The sequence below is a fragment of the Neophocaena asiaeorientalis genome, unplaced genomic scaffold (assembly GCF_003031525.2).
Source record: "Neophocaena asiaeorientalis asiaeorientalis breed wild unplaced genomic scaffold, Neophocaena_asiaeorientalis_V1.1 scaffold9, whole genome shotgun sequence".
NCBI classification, from domain to species: domain Eukaryota; kingdom Metazoa; phylum Chordata; class Mammalia; order Artiodactyla; family Phocoenidae; genus Neophocaena; species Neophocaena asiaeorientalis.
The window spans coordinates 2,126,949-2,148,972 of NW_020171825.1; the positions used below are offsets into that span (position 1 = coordinate 2,126,949).

The 22,024-nt window shown below is 42.0% G+C and overlaps 1 protein-coding gene across 7 annotated transcripts in view; it reads left to right on the forward strand.

Moving 5' to 3' along the window:
* Positions 1-21,229, forward strand: part of DOCK9 (dedicator of cytokinesis 9) — a 175,062-nt gene extending 153,833 nt beyond the window's left edge. For 6 of the 7 annotated variants that reach the window (XM_024739792.1, XM_024739820.1, XM_024739802.1 and 3 more), the window contains 8 exons: positions 1,593-1,715; positions 2,231-2,344; positions 3,887-4,033; positions 7,587-7,797; positions 13,086-13,276; positions 16,267-16,367; positions 16,503-16,641; positions 18,588-19,875. In XM_024739792.1, coding sequence (XP_024595560.1) covers positions 1,593-1,715; positions 2,231-2,344; positions 3,887-4,033; positions 7,587-7,797; positions 13,086-13,276; positions 16,267-16,367; positions 16,503-16,641; positions 18,588-18,710 — 1,149 coding nt within the window. In that variant the 3' untranslated portion in view covers positions 18,711-19,875. Of the gene's footprint in view, positions 1-1,592; positions 1,716-2,230; positions 2,345-3,886; positions 4,034-7,586; positions 7,798-13,085; positions 13,277-16,266; positions 16,368-16,502; positions 16,642-18,587; positions 19,876-20,245 lie in introns of those variants that run through there. The other variant, XM_024739809.1, reaches the window with a different exon arrangement.
* Positions 21,230-22,024: the final 795 nt, after the last annotated feature.

Sequence of the window (22,024 nt, forward strand, 5' to 3'; positions counted from 1 at the left end):
GAAAAAAGAGTTATCTGGCCCAAAATATTGTTCATGTCAATGTGGAGAAACCCTTCTATAAAGCTACAGTAGTGATCAAGACAGTGTGATACTGGCACAAAGACAGACACATCTATCAATGGAACAAAGTAGAGAAGCCAGAAATAGACCCACACAGGTATGGTCAGTTGATTTTTGACAAAAATTCAAAGGCACTTCAATGGTGAAAGGACCGGCTTTCATCAAGTGGTGTTGGAACAACTGGACATTCATACGGGAAAAATAAGTTGACCTGTACTTTACACTGTATTCTAGGATCAAAGGATCCTAGACTTAAATATGAAATACAAAACTATAAAACTTCTGGAAGAAAACATAGGAGATAATCTTTGTGAACTTGATAAAGATCTCTTAGATGTAATGTATAAAGCACAATCCAGAAAATAAAAACTTGATAAATGGAGCTTCACCAAAATTTAAAACATCTGCTCTTCACAAGACACTGTTAAGAAAATCCAGAGACAGGCTACAGATTGGGAGAAAATTATAAATCACTTTTATGCAAAATATATAAAGAACTCTCAAAACCCAACAATAAGAAAATAACCCAATAGAAGAAGAGTGAGGAAAAGATTTGAATAGGTACTTCACCCAAGCTATATAGATGACAAATAAGCACATGAAGTTTACTCAACCTCATTAATGAAACCCTACTCCAATGGGCTTAAATAAAGGTCGAATAAATGGACTCCCATTAGTAAATTCCACAGAGGATTGACAAATCAATCTGATTGTTTAACAAAGTGGTAAAAGATACAGTTACTTTGGAACGGAGGAGGAGCTCTCCACTCTGTTAATAGGGCAGACAGGCCCCTGGCTGGCCATGGGATGTCCAGTCTGCTGAGAGCATCTGTCCCAGCATTCCCAGCAAGGGTCCTAAAATTCACCCTGATTGGCCAGTTTAGGTCACATGATGAAGCAGTGATTCATCATGATTCATCATGATAGATTCATGATGATAGATTTATGCTGGTTAGTTTAAACCTGAAGCACCTGTCCCAGCCCTTGAGTCATAGTGTTAGCTTCTTCCAAAGTTCAAGGGCTTTAATGGAGGCAGGGTGACTGCGCAAACTTAAGTAGATAGAAATTTTGAAAGGAAAAGGGAAAGAATGTTGGTGAGGCAGGCGTAGTGCCTACCACACTCCATTACTGAATTGCTCTAAGATGTTTAAATTGGTTTGAAGTCATGCTTAGTGACTTTCCATGTCTCAGCATTGTCATTGTTCCTCAGAAAGGAAGAAAGTCTAAATTATATTTAGAAAAAGAAAACTAAGAACAAAAATTGAGAGCCTGTGTGAAACCATCAATTTCAATTTTTTTCCATGCATTTAACTATTACACAGTTACACAATGTGACCCTTCGTTTCTGTTTGTAAACATGTTTGGAAAATAGCTCATTAAAAAAAAGAAACATGGAAGTTAGTGTTTTAAAATATTACATATTTTGAAATTTTCTTCCTGGCCGTCTTAACCGTTTATGTATTCTGCAAGGAACACAATGCCAATTTCCCTGTAACACTCTTTCCTGGCCGGGGGCCTTCTTCTTTGATCAGGATGTGCTCATGGAGCTCCTGGAACAGTGTGCAGACGGACTCTGGAAGGCCGAGCGCTATGAGCTGATCGCCGACATTTATAAGCTCATCATCCCCATCTACGAGAAGCGGAGGGATTTTGAGGTATCTGAGTGGTTTGTTTTCTCCCGTTTGAGAGGACAGTGGAGTGACACACATCCCCAGACATTCTTATATGCAGAAAGCGCAAGCAGGCCATTTGAGCAATGACCTCTGACCCGCCATGTGAAACTGGCAGTCGCCACCCTCAGAGCCATCAGGTGTCACACCTCTACCCAGACCTCAAATCTCAAACGACAAGGGGTGGGAATTCTGGCACTCCACCTCTTAGCTAAGGAATGAAGTAGGAAAAGCGAAGACTGCAAACGTCATCAGAGGACTGAATGGGCTTACTGCACTGGAGATCCAGTGGGTCTTCAATATGCAGGATGGCCCTTTGGGTAGAAAACAAAACAGTTGGATAATGATCACTACCAGTTGTGCTGTCAAAATTCATTCTTGATTTTTTTTTGAAACTCAAGTCCAACGAATTTTCACCTATATAGTATCATTTCATTGTTATTTTAAAATAATTCTACTAGTTGCAAGTGGGAAGAAATGGGGTTTGTTCTGCTTTCCAGAGGCTGGCCCATCTGTATGACACACTGCACCGAGCCTACAGCAAGGTGACCGAGGTCATGCACTCAGGCCGAAGGCTTCTGGGGACGTACTTCCGAGTAGCCTTCTTCGGACAGGTGAGCCTCCTCTCTGTTCTCTAGGCCGTCCCAAGTCCTTTTTTTCTTGTTTAAACTCTGTATACAAAGTGGTATTTTGTAAATTTTCTGTTTTCTAGAAATGCTAATTTGATGAATTTGTCATGTTTAGTATGGTTCTTATCTTCCTCAGTAGTAAACTTTCTGCCTTTTCTTCTTTCTTCCTTTCTTTTTATTACTTTCTTAAGGCAGCGGTAAGTTCTCCTTCCATAAGATATTCTTAGCGGCATCTTTGGTACCTCAGTGTGGTTTGCAAGTTTCCTTTTCAAGTCTGTATGTATATCTGTCCAGTCATTACAAACTCCAAAACAAAATTAACATTTTATTCCATTTACAGAAATAAATCACCTGTTCCCTTACACGTCTATACTGCATGTTTTAAACCAAAATTAAGACTTTGTGGTTTCCTTTGTCCCTGTGCTTCTCTATCTTTTATAATACAATATCTCTGCAAGTAGATTTACCATTGTAATATTTCAGAAACCCTTTAGAAAAGGGGTCATTTAAATTTAACTGAAAGTTTAACCTCCAAGTCTCTAACATGATTAAATAGTATAAATTACAATCCATTTATTCAGGGTGTGTGGTTTTCTATGAGCATTATATAACCTTCAATTTATCCTGTTATTTATTGTCTTTTATAACTTTATAGCAATACCAGTTTACAGACAGTGAAACAGATGTGGAGGTAATTACAGTAAATACATAAAAAGCAAGTAATGTAGTGAAATTACTGCATCTAAACTCCTAGTTTGATGTGGGTGTTTTTTGTTTCATGTTAGCCTGCATTTTTTCTTTTATATACTGTGTTTTTTGCACCATTTTCTCTCTTTCATTTTAGATGAGAAAATTTTTTTTAATTTATTTCAAATATTAACCCAATCTGGGCTTTTTAGTTTTCAACCTTTTTCACTTCCCATGCAATACTTAGCCTTCTTGTATCGAGACATGATTGGTGCTAAAACAGATGATGACTGGTGATAATGAAAATATTTCCTGATCTTATGCTACAGCCCTTTAATATTTGTCTCATCAGGAAGACAAAACATAATTTACACCAACTTCACATAACTTTTGCCAGACCAGAATGCTTCCTTTTATGCCGTAAAATCCCAAGTAAACGGCAGAGATCAGGAGAAGTGTTTCTGAGGCCTGCAGATAGCAGGCTGCTGAGTCATGTCTTAGTGAGTCTTAGTGAGTTCTGCTCCTTGGGAATGTGAAACAGGCTTGAATCCCATGATTAGACTTCACCGAGGGAACACAGTCTTGAATCCCCAATCTTTCATTTCCCTCAACACTTAACGACAGCATTCTTGGATGAGTTTGCAATTTTGTGTTTCGCCTTTACCTTGCACCCAGACCTCACATTATTATCATTTTCCTTCCTATTCGGAAAGCCTGATTTTGTTTTTAGAATCATTCCCTTTTTTGTTGTTGTTAACTCCTGTAACAAAAGAATCCTTCCTGGGTGGTAAGCCTTGGGCTTATATCTGGGGATAGCTCTAATTGTGCTTTATGTCACAGGGATTCTTTGAAGATGAAGATGGAAAGGAGTATATCTACAAGGAACCCAAACTCACACCTCTGTCAGAAATTTCTCAGAGACTCCTTAAACTTTACTCAGATAAATTTGGTTCTGAAAACGTCAAAATGATACAAGATTCTGGCAAGGTATGACTATGCTTGGAAACATATTATAGCAATATAATATTTTTTTTTTATGTATGATTGATCATATATTATATATTTATAAATGTGGTAGAAAAAAGAAGACCCAGGAAAAAGTCAGGAATTGTTGGCCTTGAGTGGCAGGTGTATTTTTTTTTCTTAATACTTTTCTGTGCGTCCCAGGTGTCTTTCATTAAGCAAACCTTTATTTCATAATTTTAAAGATATTATTTTACAAAATAATTAACATCTGACAGGATGTACTGTTTTTAGTCCCGCTATTTAGAAACTCTGTAGGAGTAGGGTCCTAGGTTCTGTTTGTCTTTGTAGTTTTTCCTTGCACTTAGCACAGTGCCTGGCATGTTACTTGACACTCTGACTGATTGTCTGATATATGGACAGATGGATGGGCAGACAGAGAGACCAAGGAATGAACTAATTAGCCAGCACATTTGTAGGAATGAGATCTACTTTCTACTTGGAGAGGCTGTCCTCTGCTGTATCACTCTCATGAAAACCCTTTCTGAATGTACACATTTTTCCTATATGTTTATGTGTTCCACTGTCTTCAGGACATCTCCCAAGAGATGGGATCCCTTTGTTTCCGGAAACTCAGGCCAAGATAGAACTTCTGTTCTTTGCATTAAAAATGCTTCTCCTGGGCTTCCCTGGTGGCGCAGTGGTTGAGAGTCCGCCTGCCGATGCAGGGAACACGGGTTCATGCCCCGGTCTGGGAAGACCCCACGTGCCGCAGAGCGGCTGGGCCCGTGAGCCATGGCCGCTGAGCCTGCACGTCCGGAGCCTGTGCTCCGCAACGGGAGAGGCCACGACAGTGAGAGGCCTGCGTACTGCAAAAAAAAAAAAATGCTTCTCCTGCTCAGTTTCCAGCAGCAATAAGCTCTACCTTTTTCTCAGTTCATCCTTTTGGAGGATCCTTCGTTCATTTTTTGGGGGCCTGAGCCCTGCTTTGGAGTCCCCAGTGTCTGGAATCTGTTTCCTTGGGGCCCTTCATTTTCTCCAGAGAAGACTCTTCCAGTCTCCTGCCCAGGTGGTAGGGAGGGGACAAGGGAGGGCGAAATAATTCTGAATTCTGGAGGCAGGGGATGAGCAAGGGCGAAGGTCCCACATCCGGCTTGCAGCCTTTCACCTGCCCTCCCTGCATCCTGCTCTGTTCCTTGCCCCTGCTTTCTGCTGAGACTGGTGAACCCACTTAGACTCTTTCCAGACTGGTTTCTCCAAGGAGCGGTCTCTTCTCTCTTGTGGGGCTGGAACTAGGGAAGGGAACCCAGGGTTCTGCCACCTCACATAGACTTTGGGCCACTTGCCACCCCACACATCTCCTGGTCACCAAAACCCTGGTCCTCTACAGATGCGCCAGTCTGTTCAGGCTCCATAACAGATACCATAGACTGGGTGGCTTATAAACAACAGAAGTTTATTTCTCACAGTTTTGGAGGCTGGGAAGTCCAAGGTCAAGGCACCAGCAGATTCGGTGTCAGGTGAGGTTCTTCTAACTGCTTCACAGACTGCTATCTTACTGCTGGGTCCTCACATGGAGGAAGGGGTGAAGGAGCTCTGTGGGGTCCCTTTTATAAAGGCACTAATCCCATTCATGAAGGCTCTACCCTCCTGACCTAATCACCTCCTGCCTCCTAATACCATCACATTGAAGGTTAATATTTCTGCATGAGAATTTTGGGGGAACGCAGACATTAAGTATATCACAACAGGCTTTTGTGGGGTGATCTGACTCCCCTGTTGTTGCCCCTCTCCATGGGAACTTGGGTTAGAACTTTCTCTCCCAAGTCAGGGAGTACATCTCCATGCACCTGCCTTCCAGATATTCATTAAATTCATCCACTGCTGTTCTATCCTCTCTTCTTGGTCCTTGCTGGTTAATTCTATACTGTCATTTTAATAGAGTTGCGCAAAGGAAAAGGGACAAACGTACATTGTTGGTCCATTTTTAGCTAGAAACCTCAACACAACCTTATTAAGACCTACTTCCTTTCTAGACCAAATCACTCAGGTCCAGCTTGCCTTTTTCTCTGAAACCAAAACCTTTGTCTGGGTCAGGTTGTGGCTTTAACCTTAACAGCCTTCTGTCAAGGTTCTCACGCATTGGTTCTTCTTGCCCTTTTGATATGTGGTCCTTGATGCAGCAGCTGAAAGACGTCCTAGACCTTCTTCTCTTCCTCAAACACCAGTCCTTTATTCCTTCTGCTGATGCACACATACAAGTTTGAAAGTGAAAACTAGGGAAACACCACTGAAATATAGGCAAGATTGGTCATTTCCTCTGCTTTTAAATTGTTTCTGCTAAAGAAAGTTAAGTCTAAGAGGTTTGAATACAATTATAGTGATTGGCCAGATGGCCTTTTCTAAAAGAAAAGTAACTCATGACTGTATTTTCTGAACTTGTAGAGTTTAAGGCACTTGCACATCTGTTTTTCATGTTTCTTCACACACATCTCTGTTAAGAGAACAGTGGTGCATGATAATTTGGGACCAGTAAACCCATCTTGATCTCAGTTGCTTGCCCTCATTCCAGGATCGTCTCCAAATTCTCTGTATGGTCATTTCTTTCATGTCCCCTTTTATTGCTGTAGAAGCTTAAAAACAATATGTGCAAAGTAGATTTGTCTCCCTAATAAACTAATTTTTTTTTGTATGGAAAGTGCCTATGTTTAATTTTCTAGCATGTCACAGAAGTTAGAGCACCACGAGGTCTAGCCGTGTAGTTTTAAAAGCGTTCATGTGCTGAGTCTGTCAGGAACTAAATTTATAATCTGAGCAGTCTTAGGTTAGTCTGTACCTGTATTGAATTAATTCATCTACATCTGTTTATATCTAATCTATCTACAGATTAACTATGATTTGGGGGCCTAGGCTTTAAACATTATTAGTAAAATAAACATTTTTGTCTCTAAGCCAAATATGTAAAAATACGGCTTAGAAAATAATCAGAGGAAGCCAGACGGGGAGTCATTCCACACAAAAACTAGCATGATGTCTTCAAAAAAGTCAATGTCATGGAAAAAAAATAGTCTAGATTAAACAAGACTAAGGAGACAAAACTAAATGTAAAATGCAATCATTGATTAGATTCTGGTTCAAACACAAATAGCTATAAATAATATTCTGGGACATTTGAGAAATTCATCTCAACTTGGTATATTTGGCACTATTAGGAAATTAGTGTTAATTTTGTTACATATGATGATGTATTGTGGTTATGGAGGAGAATATCCTCATGTTTAGGAGATGCTGCCTCAAGTGTCATGATGTGAACCACTTACTTTGAAATGTTTCAGCTAAAAAAAAGTCTACATATACGTGTGTGTGTGAATAGACACATATAACAAATATAGCAAAGTATTAACAATTGTTCTCAGTGGTGGGTATGTGGGTGTTCATTGTACTATTTTTTTTCAAACTTTTCTGAAATTTCCCAAAACTTTTACTAATACGAAGTGGAAAAACACAGCTTCGGCATGCTTGGGAGGAGTCCTTTCAATAGCCATAGCAATATTCCATTTCCTTTATGCATTTAAAGGTCAACCCGAAGGATCTGGATTCCAAGTATGCGTATATCCAGGTGACTCATGTGATCCCATTCTTTGATGAGAAGGAATTGCAAGAAAGAAAAACGGAGTTTGAAAGATCTCACAACATTCGCCGCTTCATGTTTGAGATGCCCTTCACCCAGACTGGGAAAAGGCAGGGAGGCGTTGAAGAGCAGTGCAAACGGCGCACCATACTGACAGGTACAGTCTTCCTGGCCCCTTTCTTTAAGAATCACAACCAGACATCAGCCCAGATGTCAAGATAAAGAGCCCTCCAGAAGGGACCCAGAAGCATCTAGAATTGGAAGGGCCCTTCGAGCTTCGTTAACTTTCCTTACATATCCATTTCAGCTTAACGTGTATCTAATGCTTGCTTTCGAATACTCATGACATTTTTCTATTTACCTGTTTGTATTTTATTCTTCCACCAGACCAGAAGTTCATACCCAATGTCAGGTAGCTTACCCTTTTCAGAATCTGGTGAAGACAGCTCAGAATGCTTTTGCACACAATTTCAAGTGACCCTCTGTAGACCCGTGGGCCCCCCAGGTCAAGAACCCCCGCACACAGTGCTGCATCTGTGTCATGGGAACAGACCCCTTACACACCAGCATGAGCCTGCTCAGAGATTCTAGGTGGGGTGAATAAATGGGACATGAGGCTGGACCCCACCCACCTAGTCTCTGAGTGGCTGGCCACCTTCAGCTTGGGCACCTCCAGTACCAGGAAGCTCACTGCATTCACAGGCTGCCCATTCAGCTGTGCCGGAGTTTTAATGGATCCTTTGGTACTGCTTAGCCATTGATCACCCACCCCCAGAACTATGCTGTGCATCATCTCCCTGTTCCTGACAAGTGTAGAGTCATCTTGGGAGTGATTTCTACCTTCTTTAGGGGAGCTTGACGCCATCGCTCTTAGGGTTAGGGTCAGCAAATGACGGGTAACCTGAAATAAAACGCTTTCTTGACTTAAAAAAAATTGGTGAGGAGGCTATTGAGAATGCCAGTTGTGTCTATCTCTGCTATTGAAGCCCATTTTTCAAAGAGTGGCCACACTTAAGTCGAACCTGGAAAGCATCCGCTGCTTGTCCAGCAGTCGATGCTGTCAGGTGTTCCGCCTGGGCGGGAGCAGGGATCATTGTAATAGTTAGTGAAAGGAGCACTGTGAGGGTGGCATGTTTCAGGTGAGGCTCCACCCTCGCCAGTGGACAGTACACTTTAAATGGGTGAACTGTGTGGTGTGTGATTTATGTCTCAGTAAAGCTGTTGCCAAGGAAAGAATATGGTTCATTATGAAATAGCTCAGAACAGCCTATTGCACAGGATTTTTCACCATTCTTATGAGGGAACTGAGATAAAAATTAAAATACAAAAAGAACCCACCCCCAAACCCTACATTCTTAAAGAAGGAGTCTCTGCTCCTGCTTTTAGAATAATAAGATAACATGTAAGGCACAAACAATATTGGCCTCTAAAACGTTAACCCCTCCCCGTAGGTAAATGAATTGTTTTTCTAATGGACACAGTAGCAAATTCTTACTAAGCAAAATAACTGCATTTCTAGGTGGAGTCATTTGATGAGAATTACCAGCTTACCACATTTATCTCTACAGCTGTGATGACCTCAAATCAGTGCTTATCAAAGGTTGTTTGTGGGAATATCAGCAGCATCAGCATCACCTGGGAACTTGTTAGAAATGCAGATTCTTGGGCTCCACCCAGACCTTCTGGATCGAGGACTCTTGGGGTGGGGCCCAGATGGTTGTGTTTAACCAGGCCTTCCAGGTGATTCTGATGCCACTCAAGTTTGAGAACTGCTGATTTAAATAAACCTAGCTCACTGATGAGTCAAGATCAGGATTTTTTATTATGATTATTCTGCTCAGGTAGCATACTGATTCATAAACAGTTACCTTGAGGCGCTTTCCTTGGCCAGTTATGTCACAGAAATAGTTTTGATTAGATAACGGGCTAGAGCAAAGCTCTGTACCTGCCAGAGCAGAGGGGACAAAGAGTAACCCCACTGCAGAGAGAAGCAAAGTAGACACAGGGGCTGTTGGCTTGGGAAACAACCACCTTGAGAAGGTGTGGGCAGTGCAGAGCCTGGGCCTGGGTCCTGTAGACCCAGTCACATCCTCACTGTGTGACCTTGGGCAGGTCACTTAACCTCGCTGCACCTTAGTTTTTCATCTGTAAAAAGAGATTTGTACTATCCATCTGGTGTCAAAGAATTTTGTAAATTATGCCCAGGTGTGGAAAGAATGTACTCCATTTTGCCACATCTCAGCCACGATTGAGCTCCTTGCCTTTTGAGGTTGGTGAGGAGTGAAAGGAGATTATAACATGACACAGCACCAAAGAGGGGTGCAGTTTTTGCCCTGAAAGATTCTCAGAATTTCATAAGGATAATTACTGGGTAGTGTAAAGATTTAGAGAAGGGGTTATAAAAATGCTATTAGGAGCCTATAAACTACATCCACCTTCAGTTAAAGACACACAGACCAGGATATTCTGAAGACTTTGAATTTGAGAGTTTTCCCTTGTGTTATTAATCCCTTAGGTTCTTCTTCCACTGCATTGCTTCAGAGCTGACCTTTGGCCTTCTAAGTTGTCAGGGAGCCCCTGCCCTCCCTGCCCTCTGAACCCAGACTGGCTCACTTTCCTGGATAGTTTAGTCAGTTAGCTGCAGTTGTGGAATCCTTTGAAAAACCTAATGATTGCCCTCCAGGCCCCCTCGGTGTAAACTTCTGAGCCTGCCTCCCTACATGATTCCCCCTGTTCCTTCTTTCGTGGAACTTATTCCATGGAGTTTCTTCCCGGTCACTGTTCCAAAGTCTTGCAAATCATGTCCAGGCTCCTACTCAGGTTGGAAGTATCCTCCCGCCCCTCACCCTCTGTTCGGTCCAGCCAGACCATACACCCACCCGCGCTTCTCAGCTATCTCTCCCTCGTCCTCCTGCCTGAAGGGCTACAGATCACTGGTGTGGGGCGTTGATTAATAACACGGTGGCTCACTCAGTCCACCACCGAATTTTCCACCTTCCAGGCCAGTTTGCTCTTTCATTTAGCCATTTGGGCAGTAATACATTCTTCAGTTCAGCTAAATTCATTGAGCACAGGCAATGTTCCAACTTGGCGTATCAGCAAAACAGAGCTCTCTGGCTTGTGCAGCTTAGACTCTAGCAGGAGGAGGCAGATGGTAAACAGTAAATATAATGGGTAAATGTATCTGTGTTGGAAGGTCATACACGTTCTGGACAAAAGCAAAGGGGGTTGGAATTGTGGGGTTGGGGGCGGGGGGGCTGCAGTTTAATGGCGTGGCCAGGGTAGGTTTCACTGACAGTCCAGACTTGAAGGAGTTGAGGGAGCGGGCCCTGCACATGTCTGGAGGGAGAAGGCGCCGTTGGGGCAGAGGCCAGCGGCAGGGGTCCCTGTGCCCGGCACATTCAGGGCACGACCAGCAGGCAGGCATGGCTGGAGCTGAGTGAGCCCCAGTGAGAGGAGAGATGAGGCCTGCAAGGAAGGCAGGGGCCGGGGCAGTCCCAGATTGCGTGGACCGGGGAGGCTCACGCACAGACTGGAGTTTCCTGTATCATCACACCCCTGCTCTGCCTCGTTGACTCTCCAGTTAACCATTGTAAGGAGCAGTGACTCAGGACTTATTTGGCTGAGTGAAATCAGCGCAATGTGCACATCTCACAGACACTGTTGGAGTTGTTTTTTCTCTCTGAAATAATGGCGCTACCGCACTGTGGCACTCAAAAACACTGCGATGACACTAATCGCGTGTATTTGGACATGGCTGTTAGCCTCATGAAACGTGTGTCCTGACAAGTGAGAATGCAGTGGCCCTCCCCTGTGTAAAGCGTGTCAGTCTATCACGTGCGAACTCACCTCTGGCCGGAGGGCCGTGTTCTGTCTCCCTGGCTGATAAACAGCAGCATCTAGTTCTTGTCATGTATCAAAGGAGCCTTCAGTCCGGAGAGGACTTATCAATCCCAGGGTTGCCACTTAAAAACTCTGTGTCCACAAGGAACACAGAAGAAATAGTAGACACAGACCCTTGGCCTTAGATTGATAAAACATGTAGCGACTAGAACAGGCCTGTAAGTGTGTGACAAACAAGGTTGCATCACGTTGAATGTCTTTTCCAGCCTTGTTCAGACTCTGGGTAACCCAAGGGAACTCTGTGTTTTGCAGGGAGCCGGGCTTTCTCATTTTGTGATCAGTCCTTTTTGAGTAAACCCTCCCCAGCCACTTAGTAAATAGTAAAGAATCCAAACATAACACTTCATCTTACTTTAGCTTGTTAAAAAATAAAATAAGCTTTTAAGCATATGTTTACCTGTTTATTAATAAATATATATTAAATAAGAATATTATAGATTTTTACATATACCATACAAGCAATAAGGTAGAAATGTAAAACAGTACCGAATTGGAACCAGTTATTTTTCTGTTCTTTTTTTTATATATAAATTTATTTTATTTTATGTATTTATTTTTGGCTGCGTTGGGTCTTTCTTGCGGTACGCACGCAGCCTTCTCATTGCGGTGGCTTCTCTTGTTGCGGAGCACGGGCTCCAGGTGCACGGGCTCAGTAGTTGTGGCTCGCAGGCTCTAGAGCTCAGGCTCAGTAGTTGTGGCGCACGGGCTTAATTGCTCTGCAGCATGTGGGATCTTCCCAGACCAGAGCTCAAACCCGTGTACCCTGCGTTGGTAGGCAGATTCTTAACCACTGTGCCTCCGGGAAAACCTTTCTGTTCTTCTTTAAATGAACTCTTTGGTGTTGATATGTTCAGGTGTCTTATAAGAAAGGAAAACAATATCGAGTGGTGCCTTTTTTGGTAAAAAAAAAAAAAGTGAGAAAAATTAAATATTTTTATTTAATGTTTTTGAATCAGTTAAAAGTTTTAAAATATCTTTATTATTATGCAACTCAAAGAGTTTGTGAATTTCTGCTTCATAAAATACTTTGCTTGGAAATATATTCTCATGTTATTTTTCATTGATTTCTCTGGCCGTACAAACGTAAGCATGTGATTCAAAGTTGTTCTATGGCTCAAGCATATTTCTATGGAACTCTTTTCTGGACTTAATTTATTATAGGATATCTCAAAACTGTTTGTTTAGTCTTTTTTATATTTGCAAAGCCATCTTATACCTACTAGCTCATTCAGCTCTCATAATTTCCAAGGAAGTCGTGCCTTTATGGGTGAGAAAATTGAGCAGGGAATGAGAAAGTGATTTCTTCAAAGACAAACTTCTCATATTAAAGTTGACAAGAACCCAACTCTCTTGACTTTATGTGATGCCTGTCATGCACAATGATAAACGAGGACAGTATTCTGGTTCCACGAAATACTGGCATGTGACCTAGGCAAGCTCTGGGTTCCTTATCTGTAGAATGGGAGTAATGATCACTTCTACCTCAGTACTAGTGAAGCACGTGCAAGCTGTGGACTCATTCTAGGCCGTGTTCCTCCACAGCCATACACTGCTTCCCTTACGTGAAGAAGCGGATCCCCGTCATGTACCAGCACCACACGGACCTGAACCCCATCGAGGTGGCCATTGACGAGATGAGTAAGAAGGTGGCCGAGCTCCGGCAGCTGTGCTCTTCGGCCGAAGTGGACATGATCAAACTGCAGCTCAAACTCCAGGGCAGTGTGAGCGTCCAGGTGAGCCAGGCGCCGGACCAAGCAAACCACAGGGCAACAGAGAACAGATCCTTAGACCTTGGAAAATTTTAGGTCATTCACACCAGCAAGGTCCAGTGTAGATCCCTGGCTTTATCAGGTGATCCCCGTTACCTCCCTTCAATATTTGTGCAGTTTCTCCTGATGCCAGAGGGGCGGTAGCCTTGGGGCTATGAGAGTGTCATTCTCACCAAGTTGTCTGCCAGGGGTAGGAGATGGCTGTCCAAACAACCTGGTTTTTCAATAATTTGAGGAATTCTGGGTGCCTAATTGGAAGCATAAAGACTCTTTTAAATATAAAGCAAGTGTGGATAGCTATAGGTTTTCTTATAAAACTATTGTTTTCTGGTTACTATGAAAATTGCACCTGAAAAAGTACATTAAGTTTCACTCTCTTAATGGTATCTTTTATTAACAAAATTATTCATTTTAACATAGCCCAGCTAATCAGTTTTTCCTTTATTTGTGTGTCCTCTTTAAGAAATCTGTGTCAGAGATATTCTGTTTTCTTTGTTTAGATTCCTGTGTAGGTGTGCAATCTATCTGAATTGGTTTTTGTATGTGGTAGCATATAGGGGTCTAGACATTATTTTTCCTATAGCTGTTCAAGTGATGTGTACCATTTATGGACAAAGTCATCCTGGATCTAGGTGCTGATTATACAAATATGTTCCGTTTGTGAAATTTTATCAAGCTAAACACTTATGATATATGCACCTTTATGTTTGTATAGGGCACTTCAATCATGGAGGTTTTTTTCAGGTATTTTACGTATATGATTTCCTAAGAAATTAGTAGATGTTAAATCACTCCCTCCAGGGACCAGCATGCTTCTTGCTTTATTGATGTTTTTAAATGTATATAAATAATTCTATCATCTGCTTTATGTATATATTCCCATATCCAATTATTTTCTCTTTCTGGAAGGGTGTGTTTATGAAAGTTACATATAGATTGTAATACAATGGTTTCATTTCCTGAAGTCAGTTTTTGTCAACTTTTTATCAGATCCTCGCTGAGCTGTTACCTAACATTTTTCTAAATGTCTGTCATTCACTGCAAAAGTTTTCACAGATGTTTTCAGCCTCTTCCCTTATGGCCCAAAAGACTAATGTGCCAAAGTAAGTTATCAAGCGAATATGATAAATATTCCAGCCACATGATGGAGTAGATAATGGGCCAGAGGCCAAAATTTTCTGCAGCTGAAAACAAAACCTGGCCTGGGAACATCCAGCCTCTATCTAAGGCCAGTGGAAGAGTGTGTGTGCCAGTAAGGGATGGGGCTGGACAGGTCTAGCCTTCTAAAGGGCAAGATGTGCCCTGCCATTTGATAGTGACCTTGAGGGGTTTTGTTTGTTTTTTTATTTTTTATACAGCAGGTTCTTATTAGTTATCTATTTAATGCATATTAGTGTATACATGTCAATCCCAATCTCCCAGTTCATCCCACCACCACCACCACCCACCCCACTTTCCCCACTTGGTGTCCGTGTGTTTGTTCTCTACATCTGTGTCTCTATTTCTGCCCTGCAAACCGGTTCGTCTGTACCGTTTTTCTAGATTCCACATATATGTGTTAATACACGATATTTGTTTTTCTCTTTCTGACTTACTTCACTCCGTATGACAGTCTCTAGGAGTGACCTTAGAGTTTTATAACTGCCCCATCATCTTGAAAAGCAAAGAATTCCATGATGAAATGAGGAGATTACGTTTATACACGTGCACCCTCCAGGGTAACAACAAAGCTGGAGTCAGGGGAAATGAACTTTATTGTTTTATTTGTGTGTTTCTTTAATGCTTCCACCAAGAGCCTCTGGGCTTGCTGTTGTACAGGATAGAGCCATCAGGTGGCTCCGGGATTCTGCACTCCACTCCAAGGTCTTGTCATGCTGGACTTCATGAAGTCTCATCAGCTTCCCTTCTGCATCTTCTTGAAACTGAACATATGTATCGTTTTGGATAATCCTTCATTTGGGTTACCTTTAGGTTGTCAACAGAGCTCTCCACACATACCCAGTCATCACCAAGGGTTAGCTAGTTGTCCCTGTCTCAGAGGGCCCCACCTCTAATGTCTGTGCCCCCGTCTCCCCACCTCTGGTGTGAATTCTCTCGGCACACTTACTGTGCAAGTCCTGTACACTGTGGACCAGGACCACGGCCCGTCCCCTTCACCGACAGCCACAGACGAGACAGACAGCCCTCCCTACTTACCTTCCAAGTCCACCAGGCCTCCCAGGAAAAATCGTGCACTAATCACATGGTCAGGACCTTTCCCAAGATGTCTCAGGTGCCTGGAACTTTCTCCTTCCCATCCAGTGTGTCTAACCTTCTTTCTCTCGACACTCCCACGTTTCCTGACTTACCCAACCTCGGCGAACTCTTCTTGGTGAATTAAAGGAGACATGCAGGGCTCTGGTTCACTCATCCTGTTGCTAAATGCCCCAAATCTTTGTCTTTCCAGCCCACCTGAATGGTTAGTTCATTTGAGGATAGCAGATCAGCTTGCCCATGGCTATCTACACAATTCCATGAGGTGAACAGTTGGTTTTTTAAAACTGGCTCATATGCTTAATTTTTCAGTTTTCATTGCACTCGCCAGATTGACCTCTTAGTTCAGTGTCATGTAGCACAAATACCAGTTGGAGGACTTGGGCTCTGATCTCAGGTGTTTTGCTTATTGGCTATTCGACCTCGAATGGGTCCTTAAGTTTTCCAAGCATTGGTTCTTCCTACATAAAATGAACCATCATCACATGTGCCCTAAGGATGGCTAAGATGCTAAAATCAAATCGCTTATAACATCATGAGCTTTATTCATGGTTTCCTCTTTGGTGTCCTAAGTTCCTGGAGGGCAGAGGTCATGACTAACTCACTCAAGCGGCATTTTTAGCAAATGCCAACTGAAACTAAATTAATGATAATTGGTATTTTCTTCATAACGTAATTTAAGATCTTTGTTCTTTATCTAGGTCAATGCCGGTCCACTAGCATATGCCCGAGCTTTCTTAGACGACACAAACACAAAGAGATATCCTGACAATAAAGTGAAGTTGCTTAAAGAAGTTTTCAGGTAAAGCACACGGGAAATGTCTCTTTTTCTTCAAGTATTGATCATTTCTGTGCTCACTCAAGAACGAGATCCTACCAGTTGGACTCATCCTGTGTTCTGTACATGCCTTGATTTCCCTCTCCCACACCGTTCCAGGCAATTTGTGGAAGCTTGCGGTCAAGCCTTAGCGGTAAATGAACGGCTGATCAAAGAGGACCAGTTAGAGTATCAGGAGGAAATGAAGGCCAACTACAGGGAAATGACGAGAGAGCTTTCTGAAATCATGCATGAGCAGGTAGGTGCCACTCTGGAGCGCTTCTCATTTTTAGGGAGCACACATCAGTTGGGGTCTCAAGTGCCCCCAATGATGGCCTAAACCCTCCGACATCCTTCCAGAATTTTGCTATCTGAAGGATAGTGTAGCATGCTGCACTGCCGCTACTACCTAACCATGGGTACCTGGGGAACAGCTAACGTTGTGCTCACCCGTCATTGTCTAATATGACCAGAGGAGACCAGCACCCTCCTCCTCTTTATCACTTAATCTAGCTCAAAAACACCTCACATTAAAAAAAAATACCAATACCGTTCCTGGAAGCTTCTTTATTCACCCAATCCTTTGGAAGAATAGGGTTTACCAGCCTGGTTTAAGGAATTCTCTGTTGTAGTAAGTGTCTTTCACCATTTAAAGAGATAGGGTCGTTCAGTTTTTTACTGTTTACAGCTGACCTGGGTGCCCTCATGGGTTCCTCAAGGCTACTTCTTTATTCCTTGTCATTGTGGGCAGCTTTCCTGATTACACTGCTACTGTCGTCTTCCTGTATGAATTCCTTTTGGTAGGATTACATATGTGGGCTCAGTGGTCATCAGGGGGGACGGCTGCCCAGGGAACTGAGTGAATCTCAAAGGCGATCCTCTCCTATTGCTTCTGGAGGGGTCTGTTCTCCATCAACCACAGCGACTTCTTCTGAGTCACGGACTCAGTCTTTATGATTAGTGTTGGCACCTTGATAGCACACGACTGCTTCTGTCTGTTCCCTGCGGTACTGTCTTTCATTCTCGCAAAATGGAAGCCAAGACCATTTGTGTCAGTTAACGTACCATGTGATGATTTAGTGAGAAGGATTCTGTTGTAGGAAACTCACTTAAATGTCTAAGCTTTAACTTGCTTTTTTCTCTCCTCCATGCTCACACGTTCAGATGGGATGGTAATGTCATTTTTTTATTTTATTTCTCTGGATCTTGATAACTGGCTCACATAAAGTTATTACTGAGTTTGGGCAACTGCAGACATTGACGTAATGACCATGCACGTGCAAAAAGAAGCCCTCTTCTGGGCATTTAGAAAAGTAGGAAAACAAAACTGAATAAACATGTGAATCATTAAGCAGAAAGAGAAGGTCTCATGGGAACAAGTTTTTGGAGAAAGCTCAAGGTCTTTTCCATGGGGCCTCCAGACAGGACGGAGAGCTTGGTCAGTGGGTGCCAGCACTTGGCACTAGAAAAGATGAAAGTAGGAAGAAAATTGTGGGCTGAGAATATTAAAATAAACTTCCAGATTGTATGGACACAATGCCATGCCGTGCTCTAAACTACACCTTGAACTTTTCATTATCTCAACAACTATGAAGATTAAACTTTGAACCCTTGAGCAAAAAGAGTCATGACCTGGAGTAGACTTGCTTTTGGATTTTCCAGGGGAGCCTCTGAGTGTGTATGTTCTTCTCAGTTTCCACCTGGCAATAGCCCAAGTCTTGCACTTAGAATTCTTCCCTGCATTACTGAGCGTGAAAGAGACTTGATCAGGGTCAGCGAGGCAGCCACACTCTTGCTCCCAGGGTAGAAATCTGTAAGACCCTAAGAGAAGGAGCTGGTAGAGAACACCGATGCTCCAGATTCAATTAAAAAAGACTTTTCCAGGGGACAAGGCCAGGTCGTGTCCCCATCAAGTATGTGTAGGATAGGCCTCAAGGTGCCTTATAACCTGGTGAGGTTAGAAGACTCTCTACTCACTAACCTGGAAAGGAAACAAAACATGTTGTTCTTGACTTTCTCCTTAAAATCCTGATCTGAAAAACGTCATTTATGAGGTGAGCTAACACACTCCCTCTGCAAACCACCAAAGCCAAGCTCTCTGAGGGCACCACCACTCACAGTAACAGTGGCCACTGGATGATAAATGTGAGAAGTGTCATTTGGAGCAGTTTACGCTTGGGTAACCTTGTGTTTCTGTGCCTCGAGATTTGCCCCCTGGAGGAGAAGACCAGCGTTTTGCCGAATTCCCTTCACATCTTCAACGCCATCAGTGGGACCCCAACAAGCACGCTGGTTCACGGCATGACCAGCTCGTCCTCCGTGGTGTGACGTCATCTCGTGGACCGCGTGTGGGGACTTGCTTTGTCATTTGCAAACTCAGGATGATCTCCAAAGCTACTCACTGGGCACATGCCAAGGCCCGGGGAGGCGGAGCCCAAGGAGCAGTCGAGGGGAACGCGCGAGAAGGGAAAGAAAGAGCCGTGTTATTTCATAGCAGATGTTCTGCAGGGTCGTAGGAGAGCACACATATTTTTTTAAACCTTGCTGGCAATAGTCAACATTTTCATTATGTCTTAACAGAGGTATGTGGCGGACACTCTTAAGCTGGAGTTAAATTTTATTCTTCCTTACAGAGTAGTATTAAAAATAAACGGCCTGGAGAAAACAAGTATTCTGGAATGTACATAGCACTGAAATCGAGGCTGGGGTAACCTTTTGCCTCTAGGCTAAGCTGGAAAATCTTGAAAATATTTTTTTTTTCCTGTGGCACATTCAGGTTGAATACAAGAACTATTTTTGTGACTAGTTTTTGATGACCTAAGGGAACTGACCATTGTAATTTTTGTACCAGTGAACCCGGAGGTTTAGTGCTTTTATACTCATTTACTTGCATTTAAAAAATATGAAAGCTTAAGAAACTATGTGAGCTTAAGACTAGTCAAGCAGTTTAGAACCAAAGGCCTGTATTAATAAACACAACTATGCTAAACATTTAAAGTAGTACAGTATACTGTTATGTACATAGAGTTTGTTAATACAGTCTTGGCATTGTGTACATACACGTATGACATTTCTACATTTTTAATACTCACATCAGCTTCCGCATAAAGTTTAATTGTGACAGATTTGTGTTGTTCTTAGTATATGCAACACACTTGACTTTACTGTTTTATTCTTGTACATAAAAAAAGTGCAATATGGAGATGTATACAGTCTTTGCTATGTTAGGTTTATAAACTGTTTTAAAAATTTCATCCTTTTGCCAAAATGGTGGAGTATGTCATTGGTAAATCATAAATCCTGTGGTGAATAGTGGTGTAATGTAAAGCTTTCACCATGTTATATTTTCTTTTCAGACATTAATTTAGTAATTTTATATTTGGGAAAAATAAAGGTTTTTAATTTTATTTAACTAGAATCTCTGCCCTGCTGTAATTAAACATTCTGTACCACAGCTGTATTAAAAATAACATTGCTGATTTTCTGGTAGTGAGTATTGGGTATTTATTGTCTGACAGTCCTAAGAGGGGCAGGATATTGAAATATTCGGGGGTGAAATAATGTGGTAAAAGAAATTTGCTTTAAAGTACCTAAGGGGGAACAAAAGAGGGTAGGTAGGTGACAAATGTTGGTAATTGTGGAAGCTGAGGCTGGGTACGTGGGAATCATTATACCCGTTTCTCTGCCTTTGTGCAAAGTTTCCATGGTACAGATTTCAAGAGGCAGGGCTAGGGTCCAGATCTTCCAGGGGATGTGGATAAATGCCTTGTTACACTGCTGTCTGGCTCTGAATTCTACTGGTTGTTCCCAAGTATACATAGACAAGTTAATACTTCTGTCTTTTCCTCTTCAACTCTACCAAGGTCTCCATCTTTATCATCTCCCTGCTTGCTTTGAAGGTGAGTACTCTGGGATAAGATGGTCATTTATCCCAGCAATGCATCAGCGGCCAGGTGTGCCCACACTGCCTGTGCCCTACATCATCATAAACGCTGAAGCCGAGTCAAGTGATGCCTCAGACTGCAGGTGCTGGTCCTGCCTGTGGTGTGCCCAGGGACCCAGTGGAGGAGCCGCTCAGCCCCAGAGTTCCAGTGATGGAAGAAAGAGGAGTCTTTCACAAGAAATAAAATAGCTGGTTTTCCTACTTGAAGGGTTTTGGAGGCTGTCTTTTTTCATAACCAGTTGAGGAAGGAAATCATGATGCTGTGTACATCCTGAGCACCCAGATGCCAAGGATCTTATGGTGTCTTTGGAACTTCTCTATCAGTGGGCAAGGCTGTATTTTACAGATGGCGACAAGGTCATGAAGAAGAGATGTGAGGAGTTACGACAACTCACCAGGCTGCAGCCCATTCATTAGTGGATCCAGACTTAGGGCTTGAGAAGATTCTCTGCGTTTGCCCTGAGTCTCTGACATGTCAGCCCCGTGTAATAAACCTTGACTCTCCCTAGCACCAGCAGGGATAGGTATAAGAGTTTGTCTCCCTTGTCGCCGAGCTGGATTTCCTGGTCACAAATGCCTCATTTAGAAGCCATAAAATGCAGGTCATCGTTCAGTAAGATAAATGTTATCTAGAAAGAGCTAACTTGCTACCTTGTGGTTAAACTTGGGAAGTAATTTGTACAGATTTCATGTCAGATAAGATTCAGCTTGGAAGGTGGCCAACCATCACTAATTACAACAGTGGAGAAAGGAACCATCTCTAAGATGAAGACATCTATTGACCCTGCACTGAAGCACATTCACATCAATTAAAAACCTCATTTAGTTTATGCATAAAATTTTAATTTTGGTATAAAGTTACATATTAAAGTAGCAGTTTATTGGGGAAAACTGTGTTTTTTAACATTAAGAAATCTTTATTGCTAATTTTCAATAAATTTTTAAATGTTTTCCATAGATCTTATTTATTCTTTTTTTTTATTGAGGTAAAATCTACATAACATGAAATTTACCGTTTTAACCATTTTTAAATGTACAGTTCAGTGGCATTAAGTACATTCTTATCGTTGTGCAACCATCACCACCATTTATCTACAGAACTTTTTCATATTCCTAAACAAAAACTCTGTACTCATTAAACAAGAACTCCCTATTCCCCCTTTGGGAAAATTCTTTGAAGTAATTTTGGAAATAAAACACTATTCAGTACTTTATCAGGGATATTTGCCACCTGGGAACTAACTAACTCTAGGTAGTATACATAAATAAAGTCAGCCCCTTGCATGGAGAAAGCTGTTGAGAGTAGGGATGTGAAATTAAAAGGTGACTTATGTAATAATCATTGGTATTTACATAACCGTATGTCAGAGTTACTCAGTGTAGAAACTCTGTTCAAAAACATTTTGATTTCCATCAACATAATAGTACAATCAACAAATAGTACAATAGTTTGCATAAACTATTGTACATCTACACAGTGACTCCACTGTGTAGCTGTAAAAAGGGATTAATATCTCTGTTTAGTGCTTTGGAGTGATCTTCAAGATACCATATGTACAAAACACAAGACAGAGAAAAGTGCAAATAGTGTGCTACTCATTATTTAAGAAAGGAGGGATAAGTAAGCAGAGATAATTGTTTTTTTTTAGATGGAAGGGAAAAATCAAAAAAGAAAAGTTTTAAGTTATTACCTATATGG